This window comes from Ambystoma mexicanum, chromosome 6q (genome assembly GCF_040938575.1).
Source record: "Ambystoma mexicanum isolate Mex_15411 chromosome 6q, UKY_AmexF1_1, whole genome shotgun sequence".
Taxonomy (NCBI): Eukaryota; Metazoa; Chordata; class Amphibia; order Caudata; family Ambystomatidae; genus Ambystoma; species Ambystoma mexicanum.
In genome coordinates, this window is record NC_090937.1 from 747,488,359 (window position 1) to 747,507,269 (window position 18,911).

Sequence of the window (18,911 nt, forward strand, 5' to 3'; positions counted from 1 at the left end):
GAGTTTTTTCAGAGCTCAAGAATCTTTCTTTGGCTCTCTCGAAATCTTTCAGATTGTCCTGATCTTCTGACACAACAGGGGGCCTGGTTCTTTAACCCCCACCCATCATCATTGAACTTGGCAGACTTATACCTGAGAACTTAGTTATCGGATATCTGAGGCTGCCAGAGAGGAATCTAGCAGTGCTTAGGCCTACAAGAAGGGAGTCCACCAGGACAAATTATCACAGAAAATGGCTTCTAGAGAAGTAGCTGAATTTACTCAAGGCTGCCTTGGGTCTAGTTATATTGTTTATAGCAGATCTCACCCACCCTGGTATCGGATCACTCTTGCAGGCCTTACTTTTCTCAGTTTGGACAAATTAAACCTCTTTCTCTAATCCAATTATTAGCAGGCACTGTGCTGGTTTGTTAAAGCTGTACCTGCCAGTCAGGCCTCCTCACCGTGCCTGGGATTTGAACGTGGTCCTTAGTGCCCTGCTTCACAAGCTGTTTGAGAAGATGGCTTCCGTAAATATGAACTTATCCTTGAAGGTGGCCTTTCTGGTTTTGATTTCCTCAGTCAGGAGGGGGAATGAACTACAAGCAACCTTTTACCACCTTTCATAGAGATAAGTTGATGTTGAGAACTCATTTGGCCTTTTTCCCATAGTAGGGTGACTTCCATATTAACAAGATCATCTGTCCTGCAACGTTTTTTCCAAACCGACAATCTGATTGCGAGAGGACCCTTCATTGTCTCAATGTCTGCAGGACCCTTAAAATCAATGTTCAAAGAACCATGGACATTTGTTCATCTGACAGAATGTTCATAAAATACAGCTCCTGGGGCAAGCAAGCAGGCGTTGAAAGCTAGCATTGCTAGGTGGATAGTGTCTCTTATCCTACAAGCCTACAAGTGTCAGGGAAAAAAGCCCTAGCCCAGGGTCTTCATGCTTACAAGTTACATAAGTGACTACTTTACTTCTAGTCCATAGTCCCCTCTCCTCCAAACGCCCACCCTCAAGCCCCTCTGGTCCAGATAGTGTCCTGGCCTGAGCTGTCATATCACACTTGTGGGTGTAGCTGGTAGGCCAGGCATGCAGGGACAGAGCATAGCTCTGTTCATATGCTCCGACTTTTGTGACGAATCCCAGGATGTCATCACTGCTTCCATGGGGGGAGCCCCTTCCCGATAGTCCCCCTGAGGATGAACAGGGGACCTCTGTGGGGCCAGTGACTACTGTGTGAGAATGCAGTATCCAACTAACACCTACACCTCTCCTTCACCCCCACTCTCTCCATCGCTAAACTCATGTTCCATGTACTTCTATAAGGCTGAAGAAGTAGGAAGGAATGAGACGAGGAAGAATAGATGCAGCTATCATGAAGATTCAAGCCAAGAAACCAGGACGAGGAAGAGGTGCGGATCTGCAGGGATCAATCAAAGGAATTTGCATGAACGGTCTAGTCTCCAATTACAGACCTTACTGGATGCCGACATAAAAACTGACAACGGACTCACCAGAGAGGCAGATCCTCCCTGGAGGAACCAAGAGTGTGGCGGACACTCCCCGCGGAGAACAGCAGGGGGAGACCGGAGTATTGGAAGGCGAGAAGCACACTCTCTAGGGTACACGTCATGCGGTCAGTGTCAGGAACTGCAGAGCCACTGCAACACGCCAGCAATCCAAAGAGAGACACAGGGAAGCCTGCGACTGACCGGATTGCTGCAGCCAAGACCCTAAAGTTATTTGGTTGGCTGAGCCTATGGTCGGGGGTTCCCAGAGGGTACAAGGAACCCTAAAGAAAACCGTACATGTAAAGTGGCAAAAAAGGATAATTCCTACGGGATACTAAGAGAAACTTTATCAGGACACTATAAGGAGAATAGGGTCTGGGACCCATACAAGAGAAGGACATATCACATAACAAGGATACCTAATCTTCCTCGTGACAGTACTTGAGGGAAGGGGGAGACGACCCAGGGCTGTCAAATATCAGAGGGGAACATGAAAAAAACTATCAGAGTAATTCTTTGAACACAGTACTTGGTAGGAGTGGAATCCAAGTCTACATATAAGATTAAGAGACAGTGAACAGAACTGTGAGAGTAATGCATATGAACACAGAACTTGGCAGGCGAGCAAACCAAGTCTGTGTTTGAAACTAAGAGACCTGGTAGAGAAGAGAACCAGGTGTGCCAACAAGGGTCAGGGACCCACCACAGTTTGGAGGAGTATCCAAACCACTCTTCTTCATCGCAGTACTTGGTAGAGAGGTGAACCAGGCCTGCCGACAAGGGTCTGGGGCCCATATATACGGACAAGGAAAGAGACATTTTGCTCACCAGTTGGCACTTAACTTTGAGATCTTTGAAACCCAGAACTACCTTTCGTCCAGAGGAAGGGAACCATTTCTCTGGACTAGGAAGATGCCCCTTTGATTTGGTTTAACAGAGTGTGAGGGACATAGTTAGGATTCTGACATAGGACTGCAGACCTTTGCTTTTGAACATCCTGACAAGACACATTAGTATTTGCATTTAGGCAGGGAAACCCCTTTTAATGTTAGGGAATGATGGGGTTTTCTTTCCTTTTTTCACATTAATAAAAGTATTAAACAACCACGATGGTCCCTCTGTGTCAGAGCCTTACTTCTGCACCCTTACATTCTGCTTTCAAATTTGGGGCGCATATGCTGATGAAAAAGGCTCTCGTTGGGTCCACATGCGGGACAGGCCCATAAGTATGGAGGAAAGGTGACTATAGACTATCACTACTGTGAGTAACTCTGAAAAAGTGACACTCTTACCCATATAAAGGACCACCTGATCCGCCTGTGGTAATGACAGTTTGTCGCATCAGCCCTCTAATATGCATCCACAACCTCCTCTACCCCTTGTGGGAAACATGGTGTATCCTAACCCATTCTCTCCTGGAAGCCAGCAGCACATCTGTCACCTTTGCATCTCTAAGAGCTGTGGAAACAGTTTGCAATCAAGTGGTCCCTCTCTCTGCTGGCCCTGCAGAAAACCTTAAATGAAAAACACACTCAATTGCGGACGGCACCTTCTCCAGTGCAATAAAAGCACCCATCATTTTCAGCATTTCTCTGCATCCATTACCTGTGCTTACCGCTGCAATATATCACGGTCCTCTTCGATCTTCCCTACATGTTGTAGTGTTGACACCGTTCTACCTCTATTAAACAACCTATGACCGACCCCAACCACCCATCCAACAATTACCTGTCTCCGCCCTCTAAAATCCCAGAGCATGTGGTGTTAATACTCATCTTCACTTAGATGTCGATTAATGGACACAGCCACATCTTTAGTCTTAGTTCCGCAGCCGCCACTTCATGGAAAGAGCACTCACTTGCGCCTCTAACTTCCTTAATAATGCCCACCCTTACCATCTCGCCCGCATCTCGTGCTTCTCGATTTCTCCACTGCCTTCAACACGGTTAACCACTTACCCATCCTCCTGACTCCCTTGCACCTTAGTTTCCAGGACACTATCCTTGCCTGGATTTCCTCCTATTTAGCTTGCCCCTTCTTTTCCATCTCCTGAAATGCTGGAAGATGATCCTCTACGCCCTACCATTTCTGGTCTCTCAAGAATCATTCCTTGATCCTCTTTTATTCACCTCTTCACTCAGAAAGCTCATCTCTTATTTCTCATTCCATTTCTTTAATAGCAATACCCAAATCTGTTTCTCCTCCATTTACCACAGAGCTCTCCTCTCACATCATTGACTGCTGGACTGCATTTCACCACTGAATGGCATTTAACTGTTTGCTCCATTCCTTCAAAACTGAGGTAATCTACCGCCCAGCTTTTAGCACCTCAAATCTTCTCCCGGTTTTCGTTTCCCCCAGACACCCTCACCCTAATCACCATAGTCCAGATTTGGGGCTGGAGTGGTTCTCTTTGCCCATAATCTGAAACGAGAACAGTTAATTACATCTATCTCCAGGCTTAACTTCTCCAGCATCGGGAAAATCTGCTCATTTCTCTCTTTTCACTGTGCTTAGGCTCTCATTGCCACCATTTGCCTCAGCAGGCGGGATTACTACTCTAGCCTCCCCTTCGGACACCCTCTTCACTCCTTTACCCCAAACGACAAGGTATTAACTTTGAAACTCGTGCTCTATTCATCCTCTGACCATCCCACCCACTGCCACCATGTCGGATAGTTATCCTTGAGCAATGATTCCCTCCAAGTTCTTTCTAGTCTACAAATCTATCCATCATAAGTTCTCCCCCTTCTGGCAAACTCCATCTCTCAGTACTCATCCACGTGCTATCTGCAACCTCAAGCTGTTCTCAACCTCTGTTCCACAACTCTGTTTTTCCTCTTGCTTTCATTTCTTTACACTACTTGCTACCGACCAATAGAACTCCTAGTCCCCGACATCATCCCCACTTTATCAACCTCCACAACTGCCCTAAAAATCTACCTCCTGTCAGTTGAAGGGCTGAAAACTGGGATTCCCCTCCCCATCCTCTCCCATCCCCTATACAAAGATGCAATGTCTTTACTATATGTATAAGGCACCCTAACATAACAATGTCCAGTTAACAATACGTGTTCATGCAGAGAGCCTCCTGTTGGAAACCTTGTTTGTTATGGAGATAAATACAAATATAAAATGGGAAAAGGATTCCAAAAATGCAATCATTGATGGTAGAGCCCTGCCTCATAAGCAATTTCACTGGTTCAACCTTTCCCCATTACAAGTGTACAAGCATGGTGTGAGGATCTTTGGAGGGAGATTCACAACTTCTTTGCCATTGGAGCAATAGAGGAATGTCCTTCTTTGGAGAAGAGCTCTGGCTTCTCAAGATTGTTTGCTGTTCATAAAAAAACCAGACAGGCCTGGATCTTTTGGTCCCCAACTTGTTTCTTTCCTGCCAAAATTCAAGATAACGTTTCCTCTGTCCAAAACAGGCCTTAATGCAAACTGATTTTCGGGCAGAAGGACACTGTCAAATTTTGAGATTTCTGCCCAGAGCTTTTGATTTGTGGCAGCGAGAATTGCATTGGCCTGCCACAAATGAAGGTCTGTGTTCAGATACACATTACGACCCATTTAATCAAATTTCACTTCTTTGCTTCAAGGGGAAGAAGAGGAGGTAAAGGATGACTGCTACTACAGGTGACTGAGTCTGCGACTAAATATCCAAGGCATCATTTCTCTGAAGGCACATGTCTATACGGAGGTCAAACTTTAAGGATGTGAATACCAGATCTAACCTGGCTATTTAAGGCTGACAAGGAGGCCAACATCCCTTCCACCGAGGAAGGTGCTTCAGGTTTGGTCAACCCCAGTGGAGGAGGGGTGCAAGGACCCCCCCCCTAAGTAGTGGAGGAGTAACCAAAATAGGAAGCTGCTCACGCATTAAGGCCACAGAACGAACCGTAGAGGGCAACGTTTTCTTAGAAACAAAACCAGGGTACCCTCTAGTCTTTGCGACTGTAGTTCAAGGGGTAACAAAAATGCCATGCACAAACAAAGGGAGCAGCCAGCATACAGGCATCCAGCGGGTAACAGAGAATTGGCGAGTCCCAGTGCCACTGCCCTACTGGACTCAGAAGATAGAGTTAAATAGACTGTCACACTGTGCTGACTTGGAAGCACTTTATTTGCGTAAATGAAATGTTGTGGTTACTGTGCCCGTACACAATGCATGTTCAACTTAACGCCGAAAGGCTGCACGCCGGTGGTGGAAACGTCACTGGATGCTTTCCGCATTGCTGGTATTACTGGGGCATATACTATGAGCTTGCTTGTTTTCCCAACACCTGTTAGGGGTATTTTATTGTTTCGCAAATAAATCATTTGCAAGTCAGGGCATCTATTTAACTTCACATGTATTGTATTACCTTTTTTCAAAAACAATCAATTTGAAATCATATTCACACATGAAGCAAACTCGTACAAAAAAACTACATATTTAAAATCTTCAATTTAGACACACTTGTGCATACACCTCATCCAGTGCAAAACCTAACTCAAATAAGTGACAACCAACAAACCAATTCCATAACCACGCAGGTTCGAAAGTGCAAATGCATTCAGACAAACGCATTCAACAATATGCCTTAATCTGAACCCAATGAAGACAATGCCCTCTCCCTTAAATAGAGCAGGGCTGCATGAAACAAAACATCTGTCCTTTTCTTGTCCTCCACCTATTTGAGCCGGAAGAATGCATGTTTTGGGCAAACAATCGAAAACGGCCAACTCGAGTCCCAGCTTTGCAAGCTATTTGTTTAAAAGCTCAGCCTTCGTCAGAGACAGTAATTCTATATGGGTAGAATGAAGAGAGCAAAGGCCTGTGTCTGGGGCGCCGAGCCTGCCAACGCAGGTGGCAATGGTTCAGCGGACATTCCAGTCTGAGAATAATTTAAGAACGTTATCGGTTTCATTTGTGCTTTACCCGTAGGATGGCATTCAGATCAATACATAAGCTAAGCGCAGTGCTTCGAAGCCAGGTCACTTTTCCGAGACTGCCAACAAGGGCAGGCCCGCTGCGCAGTCGACACTGGTGTAAAACGCCTACAAGCAGGAAAAGTTCAAGCCTCTCACTTGGATCCCCTCTTTCAGAGCATTGTCGTTACAAATGAGGCCATTAGACACTGGCTGTGCTACGGTTTCCGTCCCTTGTGATACTGCAGCTCGAATCACCTAGTATTACTGTCAGTGCTAGCTGAAAAAGAGGGCTTCTCTTCAGGAGAAACTTCTGTGCCTACTACAGAGGGCCTTGAAAGAGACCATCTGTGAGGAATCCCTGGTCCTGGGCATGCTTTCCAAACTTCCCACCATATTGCACACGTACCTAACTGCGTCACTGAGGGAAAGGACAGATGTACTCAGGGGTGGATTCGGAACCAAATGATGCTATGAAAATAAATTCCAAAGTGGCCCCATATTACACATTTTCAGCAAACCCAACCCTTTTCCTATGTTAATGTTAAAGGATATTTATACCGCGCACTATCACTACCGGAATGGTCCTCTGGCGCTCTGGCGGCTCTGACAAAAAGGGAAGGCGGGGGGGGAGGGTGGTGAGTTAGTGGGAGAAAGGTGGAAAAGTGCAAGAGAGCAGTGATGAGCTGTTAGCAGCCTCAGCCCGGTGGGTCCGGTGGCTGGGCTTGGGGTGTTTTACGGTCGGTAGTCATGGTGTGCTGTTGTGCGAGTCTATGTGTGGTTTGTCTTGTTGCTGCAGTGTAGTGAAGTTTGTGTGGATTGCTGTGCTGTAGATTTGTGGTTGTGTTTGGTTAGAGTTTGAGAGGTGTATGCAGAGGAGTGAAGTTGTTAGTGGATTGGTTAATTGGCATTGCTGTCCTTGCAATTATGTGTAGGTGTGGTGCTTTCTATCATTCAACATTCCATCCGAGTGTGGCAATTGCTAATATTCAATATTCTATCTAGATGTGACGCAGGCTAAGGTTGAGCATTCAATTTAAGTGCGGCACATGCCAATATTCACACTCCTGTCTAGATGTGACGCAGTCTAAAGTTAGGAGTTCAATCTGAGTGTGGCACATTTTAACATTCACAGTTCTATTTAGGTGCGAAGTGGGCTACAGTTGAGCATTCCATCTAAGTGTGGCGCATGCTGACAATCACAATCCTATCTAAATGTGACACAGGTTAAAGTTAGGAGTTAAATCCGAGTGTGGCACGTGGTAACATTCACCTTTCTATCTAGGAGCGATGCAGGTTAAGAAAATCCATCTAAGCATGGCACATGCCAACACTCACACTTCCTTTGGATGCAACTTCGGCCAATCTTCACAGTTCTCTCTAGGTGTGGCACTAGTCAGCATGGGCAAGTAAATAAGTGTGTTAGCAATGCAACATTTACAGTCCAGCCATGGATAGATTTGGGCTGGTGGTCACAACTCTCTCCAAGTATGCATGGTATACGTCTATGGCAGTCTACGTTTTCGAAAGGCAAGGAAGAGTGGCGGGGGCTTTCTGGAGTAGAGTAATTTCTCTACACCCCACCCATGCCACACTTAGTTTTGTTGGTGCCTGTTGGCTTCATTGGCTTCCCCTGCGGACACTTGCAGACACGTCTTGGAGCCGCCCTTTGCTTCGGGCCCTTAGCTGCAGGGGGCTGCCCAGGTCTGGCCCAGGAAAAGGGAGGAGTTTGCCAATCAGGGCCAGGGTGGAGGAAAAGGGAGGCAGGATTAGGGGAAGGTAAGCTCCGGTGCGGCCTGGAAGCCCGCGAGTGTTCCGCAAAGCCTGCCGCCGCCATGATGGTTCCAGAAAGTATCTCCTTGTCGGTCAAAGAAATGTCTGTGCCCTAGAGTTCTTTGCCCCCCCCCCCCTTTCGGGTCCTGAGGGGGACGGTCCCGGGCTAAGGCCGAGCATCCTCTTCTCCAGAGGCTTTTCTATTGGCCTGAACGAAGACTCATCTGGCAGCGAGACACACACTGGCCGCCACCGGGGCACCCTGGACTGCCTTTCGCCTTCGCAAGGGAGGCCACAACCAACTCATTTGAGGACAATATTGCCTGGATCCCCTGGGCCTTCACAAGTAGGTTGGCCATCTTGTCCTGCTAGGCCTTCTCCTTCACAGGCAGCTTGGGCACCTTGCCCTGCTTGGCCTTCTCCAGTGTCTCCCGCAGGTTCCCAGGGTAGCTGACTTCCTCTTGGACGAAGAGCTGGATCAGTGGCTGGAGACCGAGGCAGACGCAGAACACACCGTAACCATTGCGGGACTCGCTTGCGTGGCAACACCTGATGGAAGCGGACTTGCAGTGCTTCGCCTTGTGTTGGGCCCCCACGGATGGAGCGCCCTCAAAGGACTTAGAAGCCTTCTCAGGTTGGCTGGATCCGGAAGAGGCATGCCCCTGTGAATCAAGCAGGGTAGGAGGACAGCCACCCTGCTTTTTGAGTGACTGCTGGGCAGCGAATGAATGGGAGAGACTTGCATAAAAGGCAAGGTCTTTTGCAAGGAAGCAGGAGTCAGTCACTGGACGAAGGAACCAAAGAAGAAACTCGAAGAGAAGCTTACTGCACCCTCCTGGACTGTTGGTTTGTCCGGTGAAGCCCTGCTGCAGTGCGGAAGCTCGGAATTTCTAATCCACTAGAGAAGGCCGGAAAGGATGACTTCTCCCCTTGGGTTGGTGGGACCAATCAGCCCCAAGACGAACTTGGCTGGAACCCCTCTCTGCTGGCTGTGCTTCTTTGCTGCTGCAGGAACAGAGTACCAGGGGACAGGAACACCAGAATCGAGTGCATCGCCTTTAAGCCGGACCCGAGCTCCAGGAAGATCTTCAGGACTCCCTCGAAGTAGGACTAACCAAGCCTGAGCCACCTCAGAGTGTTGGCCCCCAGAAGCAAGGAAATTCCACAAGGTGTCCAAGAACCGCAGTGGTGCTATTTGCGAGTACCTGAAAGCACAAAGTGCCGCCGATCTGAATTGTGCCCATTGCTGCGGCCAACCTTCAAACCGTGGTACAGGATCTGCAGGACTACAACAGGAACAGAAGCCAGCTGGAACCTTTTCTTCAGACTCAAGGTACTGTGCAACCAGGGAGAACATTTGTAAATAGAATAAGTTACCACACAAAAAAAGCCCAGGGTGCCGAGGCCCACTGGGAAATCTCCAGAGTTCCATATAGCGCAGTCCACCTTTGGATGTACTAAAGCGGCTGTGTACTCAATCCGACTGGTAACCCCATGAGATGGTACCAGGCAGAAAGCCCTCAGGTAAAATGTTCCTGGTGCTAGCTCCTCAGTGTGCCTTGACGCAAACTCTATTTTCCCTCTGGTAATAGACTTGTTTTAAGCCCTCAACCCAGAGACTGGTATTATGCCCACCAGGTAGAACCTCACAGGTGCAGGCACACTGGCGGCTAACCAAGCTAGGTTTGTTGATCCTCCCAGAGCTGCAGATTCTTTAAAAGGCGTCACCCGGACAGTGTGCAGTGTAGAAAAGAGCAGTTACTCACCTGACGTTTCCTATTCGCAATGCTCCACACGAATCCAGTGATCTTCTGAGGTGTAAAAGTCTTCAAAAGGGCTTCTCAGATTAGAAAGTGATTCTTGAGGGCCTTAACAGAAAGCGTGTTGTAAAAAGTACCATGCACTCAGGCCATGGGCCCAAACACTCCCGACAACGCACAGGGATCTGACGCAGAAACGCTTGTGTTATAGGAAGCACATCAAGAAAACCCTGACTGCTGCAGCATAAGCAGGCTATATGAACCAGAATGTGAACCGAGGAAAATAAATTGAAGCATAAACACAAAAAGGTGACCCGCAACAAAAAAGGGCCACCGTTCTGCAGAGTACTGTTGAATGGACTTGTGGGCGTAGCTAGTGGGTGGGGTATGCAGGGGCAGAGCTACACTCCAGACATACTCTCCGGCTCAGTTTTAAAAATTGGCTGTTTTTTGCAGATTTAAAATGCTCTGGTCCCATCACCATGCAGGGACATCCCATAAGTATCAAGGAAATGAGGCGGGATGTAGGAGTAAAAACATTTATTACGTGATGGTTGGGTGTATCAGGCAGTTTTGGGGTTAAAGATCGAACTTTAGGATGTATCCTTCCAGGCATCTGCCCCTCCTGGACTCTCCTGCTCCTCTGAGGAGTGGCAGATCCAGGACAAGGAAGTAAGGAGCTCACAAAGGAGGGATGAATAGTGCTGTCTGCTACACATCCCAGGAATGTTTGAGATGCATTTTCCTAGTGAAACAAAAGAACATGGTAGATCTGATCAATCAGATGTTTCAGTAAGAGGCTGGTGTACTGCTACTTCAAGATGCAAAGTATACCTCTCCTAAGAGATGTCATTCACGAGAGGGTGTTTATAGGACAACTGGACCAAAAAGATGCTGATTTAATAATCAGTTTTTCGGGCCCCATATGAGTTTCCTTCATTTCAGATAATATTGGTGGACTTGCCACTTCTTGGGCCCTCCCTTTAGGTCTCTTGTACACACCCTGGTCCTTTACCGATCTAAAGCATCCAGTCCTGCCAATCATGAAAGAATGCGCTATGTGCTTCATCCTTTGCCTTGGAGCCATCATTTCTCGGTCTTGGGATCCTCTGACGCTCCTATCATGCATGAAGATTGCAATAGATCGCACCCAAGGACTCTGTTTTTTCATGAATTGGGAAATATCAGTGGACACCAACAAAGCAATGCTACTATTCAGGAATCTTTGGTTGATCAAGTAGTAGAGATGTCCTGCCCTTCTACGGGGAAGGATTTTGCTCATGACAGTGGCCAGGATTGTATGTCTATTGGCTCATTCCAGACTTTCTTCCAAGGGTACATGCATTAGAGGACCTTGCAGCACCTCACAATTCTGCTTCTTTAGAGAGAGACTTCTCAGAGTGGTGGGCCCTCTTCGCGATGAGGCAGCCACAAAACTTTGGTGGTGGCTAGGGCACATGCAATCATGGGTGGTGACTGATCTTCGGCCCCTCCCTGAATGTGGTAATGGAATCTGATGCCTATCCGTATGGTTGGGGAGAGAAATACGGGACATCTCTAATGATGCGAGATGGAAGAACAGGGACTTTCATATAAACTGCTGGAAGGTTACTTAAATATCAAGGCATTTCTGGGAGACAGTATAATGTTGCCTCCTTCTCGGTGAGGGGACAACATATCCGCCATCGGGCACATTAAACAGTGATAGGCACCAGAAGTTTTCAAGCTCTGATGGAGATATCCGTACCATATGAACTAATCACATTGCATATTAATTCCCAGTTGCCAAACTCTTTTAGTTGGCAGTCAGGCCCATCAGCTGCACCAATGGGTGCTTTCCTGCAGCATTTGGGTCAATAGACAAACTGTACATTCCCTCCCTTTGCAATGATTGCCTGCGCTCTAACCAGAGTCAGGAGGTTGGCACTTCTGGCTGCTTACTGGCGGTCACAAGCATGGTTTCCCAGTCATCTGTAACTTTTTGTGGAGTCCCCATATCTACTGCCCCAGGACCATGAAAGGCTCCTGGAAACCAAGGGAGAACTACACATTAAGACGCCCGACAGCTCCCTGAAACTGGTAGCACAGATGATTTCAGGACATTTGGTGAGTGCTATGGGTGGATCAAGACCGCTACGAGATCTGCATTCTATCCTGCCTTTGCCGCTCACCCCAGTAGTTGTGTGGTGGGATGTTTAAGGGAATATATGAATCAGTGATTTGTGCTTTGCATCTTATTTCAATGGTTAAGCAATTGAAAGCAGCGTCTTCTCCCCCCCCTGGCAGGGTGGATGCGATGGCTCATTTGGCAAGCACAAGTGGATGTATGTGTGCTTTGTCAGGGATGCTATGGCTTCCAAAGAGGGTCTGTCCTTAAGGATGACTGGGCTAGGCCAACAACTCTCTATTCAAGGAGTTTTACTTCATAACAACAAGCATTATACCCACCTCCGGCCTTGCCATAATACAGAGGCACCGTTCTTGTGTGGTACATGGGATTTCTGACAGACGTAGGTATATGCATTTCTTAGAAGGAAATAACTGTTGACCTTGTTTGTCTACTTAAAAAATGCACACTGTAAGGGAAATTACCAAGAATTGTATGATGAGCGAATATACATTTCTGTTCCAATTACTTAATTTCCTAACATTCAACATCTTTTGTTTTCAGGGTTCTACAGCTTATTCAAGTTAAAAATATAATGTACACATTTTATTTCATAGGTGTAGGGCTAATTCTTTAAGACACCCGCAGGTGATAGTCTGTACCTTCCAATTCACTGTACCTACTTGATAAAAAATGAAGCAAAAAAACAAATGACTGTATTTGGGAGCTTTTACATTTCTGGAAGTCAAGTGTCCAGGACAGAAGAGACTATTTCAGACGGGTCACAATATGTGGTCACAACAGGGGGCTGGGACAGAGTCAGACTTCTCTTTTTGCAGAATGCCTGATTTCTGGGAATTACCACAAGTTTTGTGAAGGTGTTCTTGAATTTTAGAGACTTGAACATACAAGGCTTTTCTTTCACTTGATGTTTGGTGACAGAGTCAGATAAACGTGCAGATTGTAAATTAAGGATGGCAGTAGGTGGTGGCCAATACTGACTAGCACATGGAACACTGATGGACTCTAGTCAGGAGTATGGGTTTCTGAACAGAAATTATCCAAAGAGACTATTTTGGATCTATCAGATTGGATGGATTGAATCCAATCAAGGGCTGTGCTTTGCACCCCAATGTTTTTTTTAGGTATTCAATTAGTATGGTGTGAAAAATTATATTAAAACGTCCAGCCAGATGAGTGCTGTTGCATGTCACAGGTACCAGGACAGATTCCGTACCTGTGGGTGGACTGAAATCAATCTGGACTTGGGACATATTGGGTGTAGAAGTTAGCAACGGAGCGATAATAGGTTAAATTAATCTTGGGAGCTTGAATTCTTCCTCGATGCGAACCAGCAACCTCATGGACAAAGTCTACCTGAGCATATGACCCTTAGGCAAAGTTAATAGGAGAATGTATCATGGATGCAGGGCTAGCATATTCCTATTCATTCTTTTTACCTACCATGCATCAAGGACCAGTGGCCCAACAGGTTATCAGTCAATTGTGGGTAAACCCTGCACTACCTAAGAAGGGGCCTGTTGTCTTCAGAAGAGGACAGGGGTCGTGGAGATCGGAAGACTGTTGAAGACTTGTCTACTACCTTGTCCCTCGAACTCGACGTGAGTAACATGAACAGTTAATGCAGCTGGCATGCTCTAAAGGTCCCAGCCCAAGATGTGAAAACACAGCAATACGTGCAACAAAACTACCCACCACATGATTAACTAAATGCAGCTTTTCCTTTGGTTTCTCCCAAGTACTGAACAACAAGTTGTTACAAATTTACGTTCAAGAGCCTGTCCACCACTGAAAGGCATGGAGTATCTTGTTCCTGGTAGTTGTCCCAGTTATCTTGACCATAGACTCACATTTGGCATCAGTCTCCCATCAGTTTCGTCTTTGGTACATGCTCCCACTCCTATGAATATTTTTACTTTGTGCGTTTGCTAGATACAATTAGTGGAGTGTATTTCTATTTTGAAATAAGCTTGGACAGGGCATAATATGATTAAGTACCTTGCATTGTTTTCCTGTGATCTAATTTCACCTCGCAAGAGTGCACAGAGAATTCTTAATCATCAAACCATCCCCGCCGTGAAGTAAGCCAGCTAGCAGCTGTGGCTTTGCATCAGACATAGTACTCTGGAGACTAAGCGGATTGAGAGGACTCTGCAAGTACCATTTTTAGGGACTGCAAGTTCCCTCCATTCTCCATGAATGAGAGAAATTACCAGACAGTAAACAACCCCAATTTGTTAAAAATATGAATGTTCATGACTCACGTGATGCTCACTGATGAAAACTGTTTCCGTTTCCCATTATCCGGCCCAGGAACATCTACCTAAAGGGTGAAATCAAAGTAAAAAAAGTTAAAAGCAAGAGCTGCTGATTGAAAACACTCAGAGAAGACTTAAAGAACATATCAGTTAACATAAATGTACTTCTATAATTGTACAGAAACGCAATGGATCATAGAAACCACCCATTTTAAAGATTGAATATGCTCATTTTCTTTTTTGTGGATGTTAAAAGTCATTTCAGCATGGACAGTGGAATGCAAGATCAGGAATTGTTTAAAAGCAATGGTTATTGGTAAAGCCTGTACTGGAAACATGGGGCCGGGTCCACAATATTATTTTCAAGCAAATAAAGGCAAATTAATTAGTGCCAAGTCTTCACCTGTGTGAAAATGCTTTGTATAAATTCACAAAGTAAATCAGAATGTAAGCATCTGTAATGCACTTTGTGAACATAGATGAGAATTACGTAATTGTATAGGTTGGGAGGGGAGTTTCCTCACAATTAATGTGCAAGCTACCATCACAAAAGTTATGTTCACTGAAATGTAGAAGTTACTAACTGCAGTGACTACTATACGACTAGTCCACCCACCATGCCTGCTGCCCCATACATATGGGATGAAACAGGACAGGACTGGCACGTTTTTGAGAGCAAAGAAAAACATACATTGGAAAAATATGCATGTGCAGAGATTAGCCCGCCTCTCAGCAATACCTGTCAGTCTGCTAGGACTGCCCAGGCCGGGACAGTAGCTGGAAAGCAGGGGGCATATGAAGGAAATGCAACTATGATCTTGGAGAATAGTAGTCACTACATTTTCCTCCATACCTTTGGGAAAAATATACAACAATGACAATAATGGAAGGATGGCTTTTATCTGAACAAATTTTGCAACGCAGTTGTTCCAAACCTTGCGTCTGCTCTGGTGCTAAAATCCATGGAGTAACATCTACAGAAGGACGAGGTGGCTCCACAAGTAGCTGCCTTGCTGATCATTTTAATGGGAACATCTCTGAAATGCGATGGAATCTCCTTGACCCCGAAACAATGTACATGCAGCCTCTTGGGAAGGTCCTTACCTTGACATGTGTAGGCTTCTCTAACACAGGAAAAGATTCATCTTTGCCTTGCAGGCCTGCTTGCACTGTCCTGAAGGACCTTAAGTGACACAAATCTGTCCCGATCTCTAAAATGAAGTTCTGTCAAATTAAAACTTTAATGCTCATCTGATGCCCAGGCAATAAAGTATCCTTTCATCATCTGAAGTAGAGTTCGGTAAACAAAGTTGGTATACACATTTGCAAGTATTAGAAGGACTTCTCCTTAGGGAACACCATGACATGTTCCCAGGCAAACAATGCTTGTAGCTCGCTGATCCACCTAGCTGGCGGGATGGCAACTAAGAAAGCCACTCTCCAGAAGACCAAATGGATGTCCCCAGAAGCCACACGTTTGAAGGGTGTGTGTGCCTTAAGGACCACATTTAAATTCCAGGGGTGATGAGCTGATCTTACAGCAGGGAACATGTGTGTAAGCCGTTCGAAATATTTTGTGACAATAGGGTTAGAAGCCGATAGGGAGAGTTCTTCTGATCCAGAGTAGCCCATTATAGTAATAGTCATTTATATAGCCCTTTTACCATTGATATGGTCTCAACGCGCTTGTGGTGGGAATGCCCTCGCGGACCAAAGACCAAAAGTATGGGAAAATCTCTGCAACGGTTTACAATGCATGTATGCATTTTTGCCGAGATAACGATTTAGGAGGGCTGGCCAGGCTCCAATAAGCAACCCGAGAGATCAGGCATGTGGGTGGGTGCTGAAGAGGTTAGGAGAGCGTGCCAGAGCAAGAGCCTCATTAGTGCCTAACTGGACTGAATTTTTGGTTTAGGTCGTCACTGTAATCGTATGGCAGAGGTGTTTATGCAAACCCTGGGGTAGATAGGCGAAACGTTATGTGCCCATCTAGCAACGTTATGTACCCAGCTAAACCAAATTTGTCACAGGTCGGTGCTGCATTGTAAGGTGAGTGGGTGGTGTAAGGAATCAGAAGTAGGAGACAAATGTTGGGTTACTTTGTACACTTTTATTCAAATAATAATGGGGGTTGGAAAAATGCCTTGCTAGCCCACACACTAAAAAAGGTTTCCCTGCCTCAACAAAACTGTGTCCAAAACCTAATCTGACTCTCACACTCTGAATTCTACAAACAGATGCAAAAAGGGAAAAATCACCTTTTCAACTGGGTAACAGAAAGTTCCAAAAGGTAAAGCAAAACGAAAATGTTCCAAAAAGAAAATTCCACCAACTCAAAGGAGTTGCTTTCCTTCACTTTGATTATGTATAAAGTTCCCACGATTGTTCTTCCTTTTTAATTAACTTTAGATTGAGTCACAGCCATGGTTTACTCCGCTGCCAAGGTCTATGTCCCTTTTTCATTCAAATACACTTGGTTTGCTTGCTTACCAAGTATTTCCCATCATTTCTCAGCACACTGGGACGAGGGAAAATAATGTTTGTTCCAAAGACATGTATGTCCAACTTCAGTCTGTTTTTTCATTCCTTTCCCAATCACCAGTTTTAATGAAGTTTTAAGGATTTATTAGGTGTGATGATTCTTGGGGTTTTTATGTGACAGCACACGTCTCTTTTCACCACTTCCCTGTGTTTCTGGAGCACCCTCTTCCTCAGGTACTTGTATGAGGGTTGCAGTGTACGACTCTTCTCGTTGTTGAGTGGAGCTGTGTCTTGCTGGATTCCCCACTTTGCCGTTTTGCTTGGTCTCTGGGATGGCACCAGTCAAGAAAGCAGTCATCAACCAGGCTCCTCTCGTCGTCGTGTGGATGATTAGGGCCAGTTTCCCACTGGTGGGAGATCTTGTAATCCAATCGCGTCCAGCGTCTGTTTGGCTGTAGGGAGAACCCTTTTCTCACTTAACTTGCAAGGGTCCTGCAACGGCTCTCACACAGGCGGTCCCTTCAAGTGAGCCATCGTCTCCTGGAGCAGCTTTGCTCGTCCGTGGCAAACTCACATTACGCTCAATGGTCACGGACCCCTTTTGGGACCCGCTGACCTCAAGAGGTCTTTGGTGAAGTTGCAAGGTAACGGGACTGTGGCACTCATGAGGCTCTGGTGTCTTGCCTCCGACCTGCCATACGCCTTCCTGGGCAGACACTCGCCCAGGATGCCACTTTTGTGCCTTCAGCTGTCATGCACTCTCCACATTCACCATGGGTCGGTAACTATCACTTTCGTCCGATTCACTGTTACTTTCTTTACTCTCTCTCTTCCTCTCTTGGCTGCTTGCAGTAGTTCTCCATCCACTTCAACTACTGTTTTGCAATCCCAGGTTTAGTCCCTTCCCTTATTCCAGTCTCCCTTTCATAACTCGAACAAAGACTAGAGCGTTGGTATTGCTTCTCATTCCTCCCTCCTCAAAGGGCCTCCTTGTCTTAGTGATGTATTCATTTCTCTGTATGGGATTTTTCTTGCGCCTTCTTGTCCTAGTACTATTGGTTAAATTTACTGGTGTCATTGTACAATAGGCGCCACCTGGTGGTGTCCGATCAAGTGCCTGGTCGGTTTTCAATTTGGGTTGAAAGCTGGATGGGGTCAAATTGTTCTCTGTGACAGTTTTCAGGTTGCTGAGGGAAATAGCTAGGTTGTGAGGGGGAATTACGAGAAGGAGTGCAGAGCCGGACTGGAGGTTTCTGGAGGGTTGGTCGCAAGTGATATTTTCCTGGAGGAACTCTGGTCCAGTATTATGGAGGGCTCGGTGTGCGATGCACATGGATTTAAAGGTTGCCCAGCGGCTGATAGGGAGCCAGTATAGTACTCTATGGACAGGGGTGATATGTGCTCTGGGTGAGAGGGCGAGGAGGACTCTTGCAGCAGAAATTCGGATTTGTTGGAGTTTCCTGAGCTGATGTACTTGGACACCTAGATAGAGGGAGTTGGCATAGTCTAGGTTGGCGAGGATAATGGCAAGTAAATCAGAAACTCTGTGTGGGTAGGAGAGATGGGGAAAGATTTGCCTTAGGATGTGTAAGTAGAAGTGGCAGGTTCTGGACACAGAGTTGGTTTGGGAGAGAGAGACAGGTCCGAGTCCAATGTGCAGCCAAGATTTTTTACTGATGTGGAAGCTGCATGTGGGGCTCCTAGGAAGTGTGGCTAGCGTATCGGGTGGGGAATGAGAGTGGTTTTGCCGCATATTAGGATTTGTTTGCCAGGGTTGAGGAGAAGGTGGTTGGCCGTCATCCATAGTTTGATGGCAGGAGGAGATCGGGTCGGGGGGGGAGGCAGGTACCTTCGGGATTTTGAAGATGATCTGGGTGTCATCTGCACAGTTATAGTGGGTAAGGTTGTGAGAGTGGATGAGACCCGGCAGGGCGCTAAGATAGAGGTTGAAGAGAAGGGGTGACCGGAAGGCTCCCTGTGGAACCCCTTTCGGAACAGAGCAAGGGCCGGAGGAGAAAGGTGGAAAGAGCATGATTAGCCATCGATTAGAAATGAATGAGGAGATCCATTTTAGGGCGGCATCTCTGAAGCCTG

General features: G+C 46.3%; 1 protein-coding gene across 4 annotated transcripts in view; it reads right to left on the bottom strand.

The window, feature by feature from the left end:
• The window catches only part of SH3D19 (SH3 domain containing 19), a 1,396,196-nt gene that overhangs the window by 145,389 nt on the left and 1,231,896 nt on the right, over nucleotides 1–18,911 (bottom strand). For all 4 annotated transcript variants that reach the window (XM_069631268.1, XM_069631267.1, XM_069631269.1 and 1 more), the window contains one exon: nucleotides 14,343–14,397. In XM_069631268.1, the coding sequence (XP_069487369.1) occupies nucleotides 14,343–14,397 (55 nt within the window). The remainder of the gene's footprint in view (nucleotides 1–14,342; nucleotides 14,398–18,911) is intronic.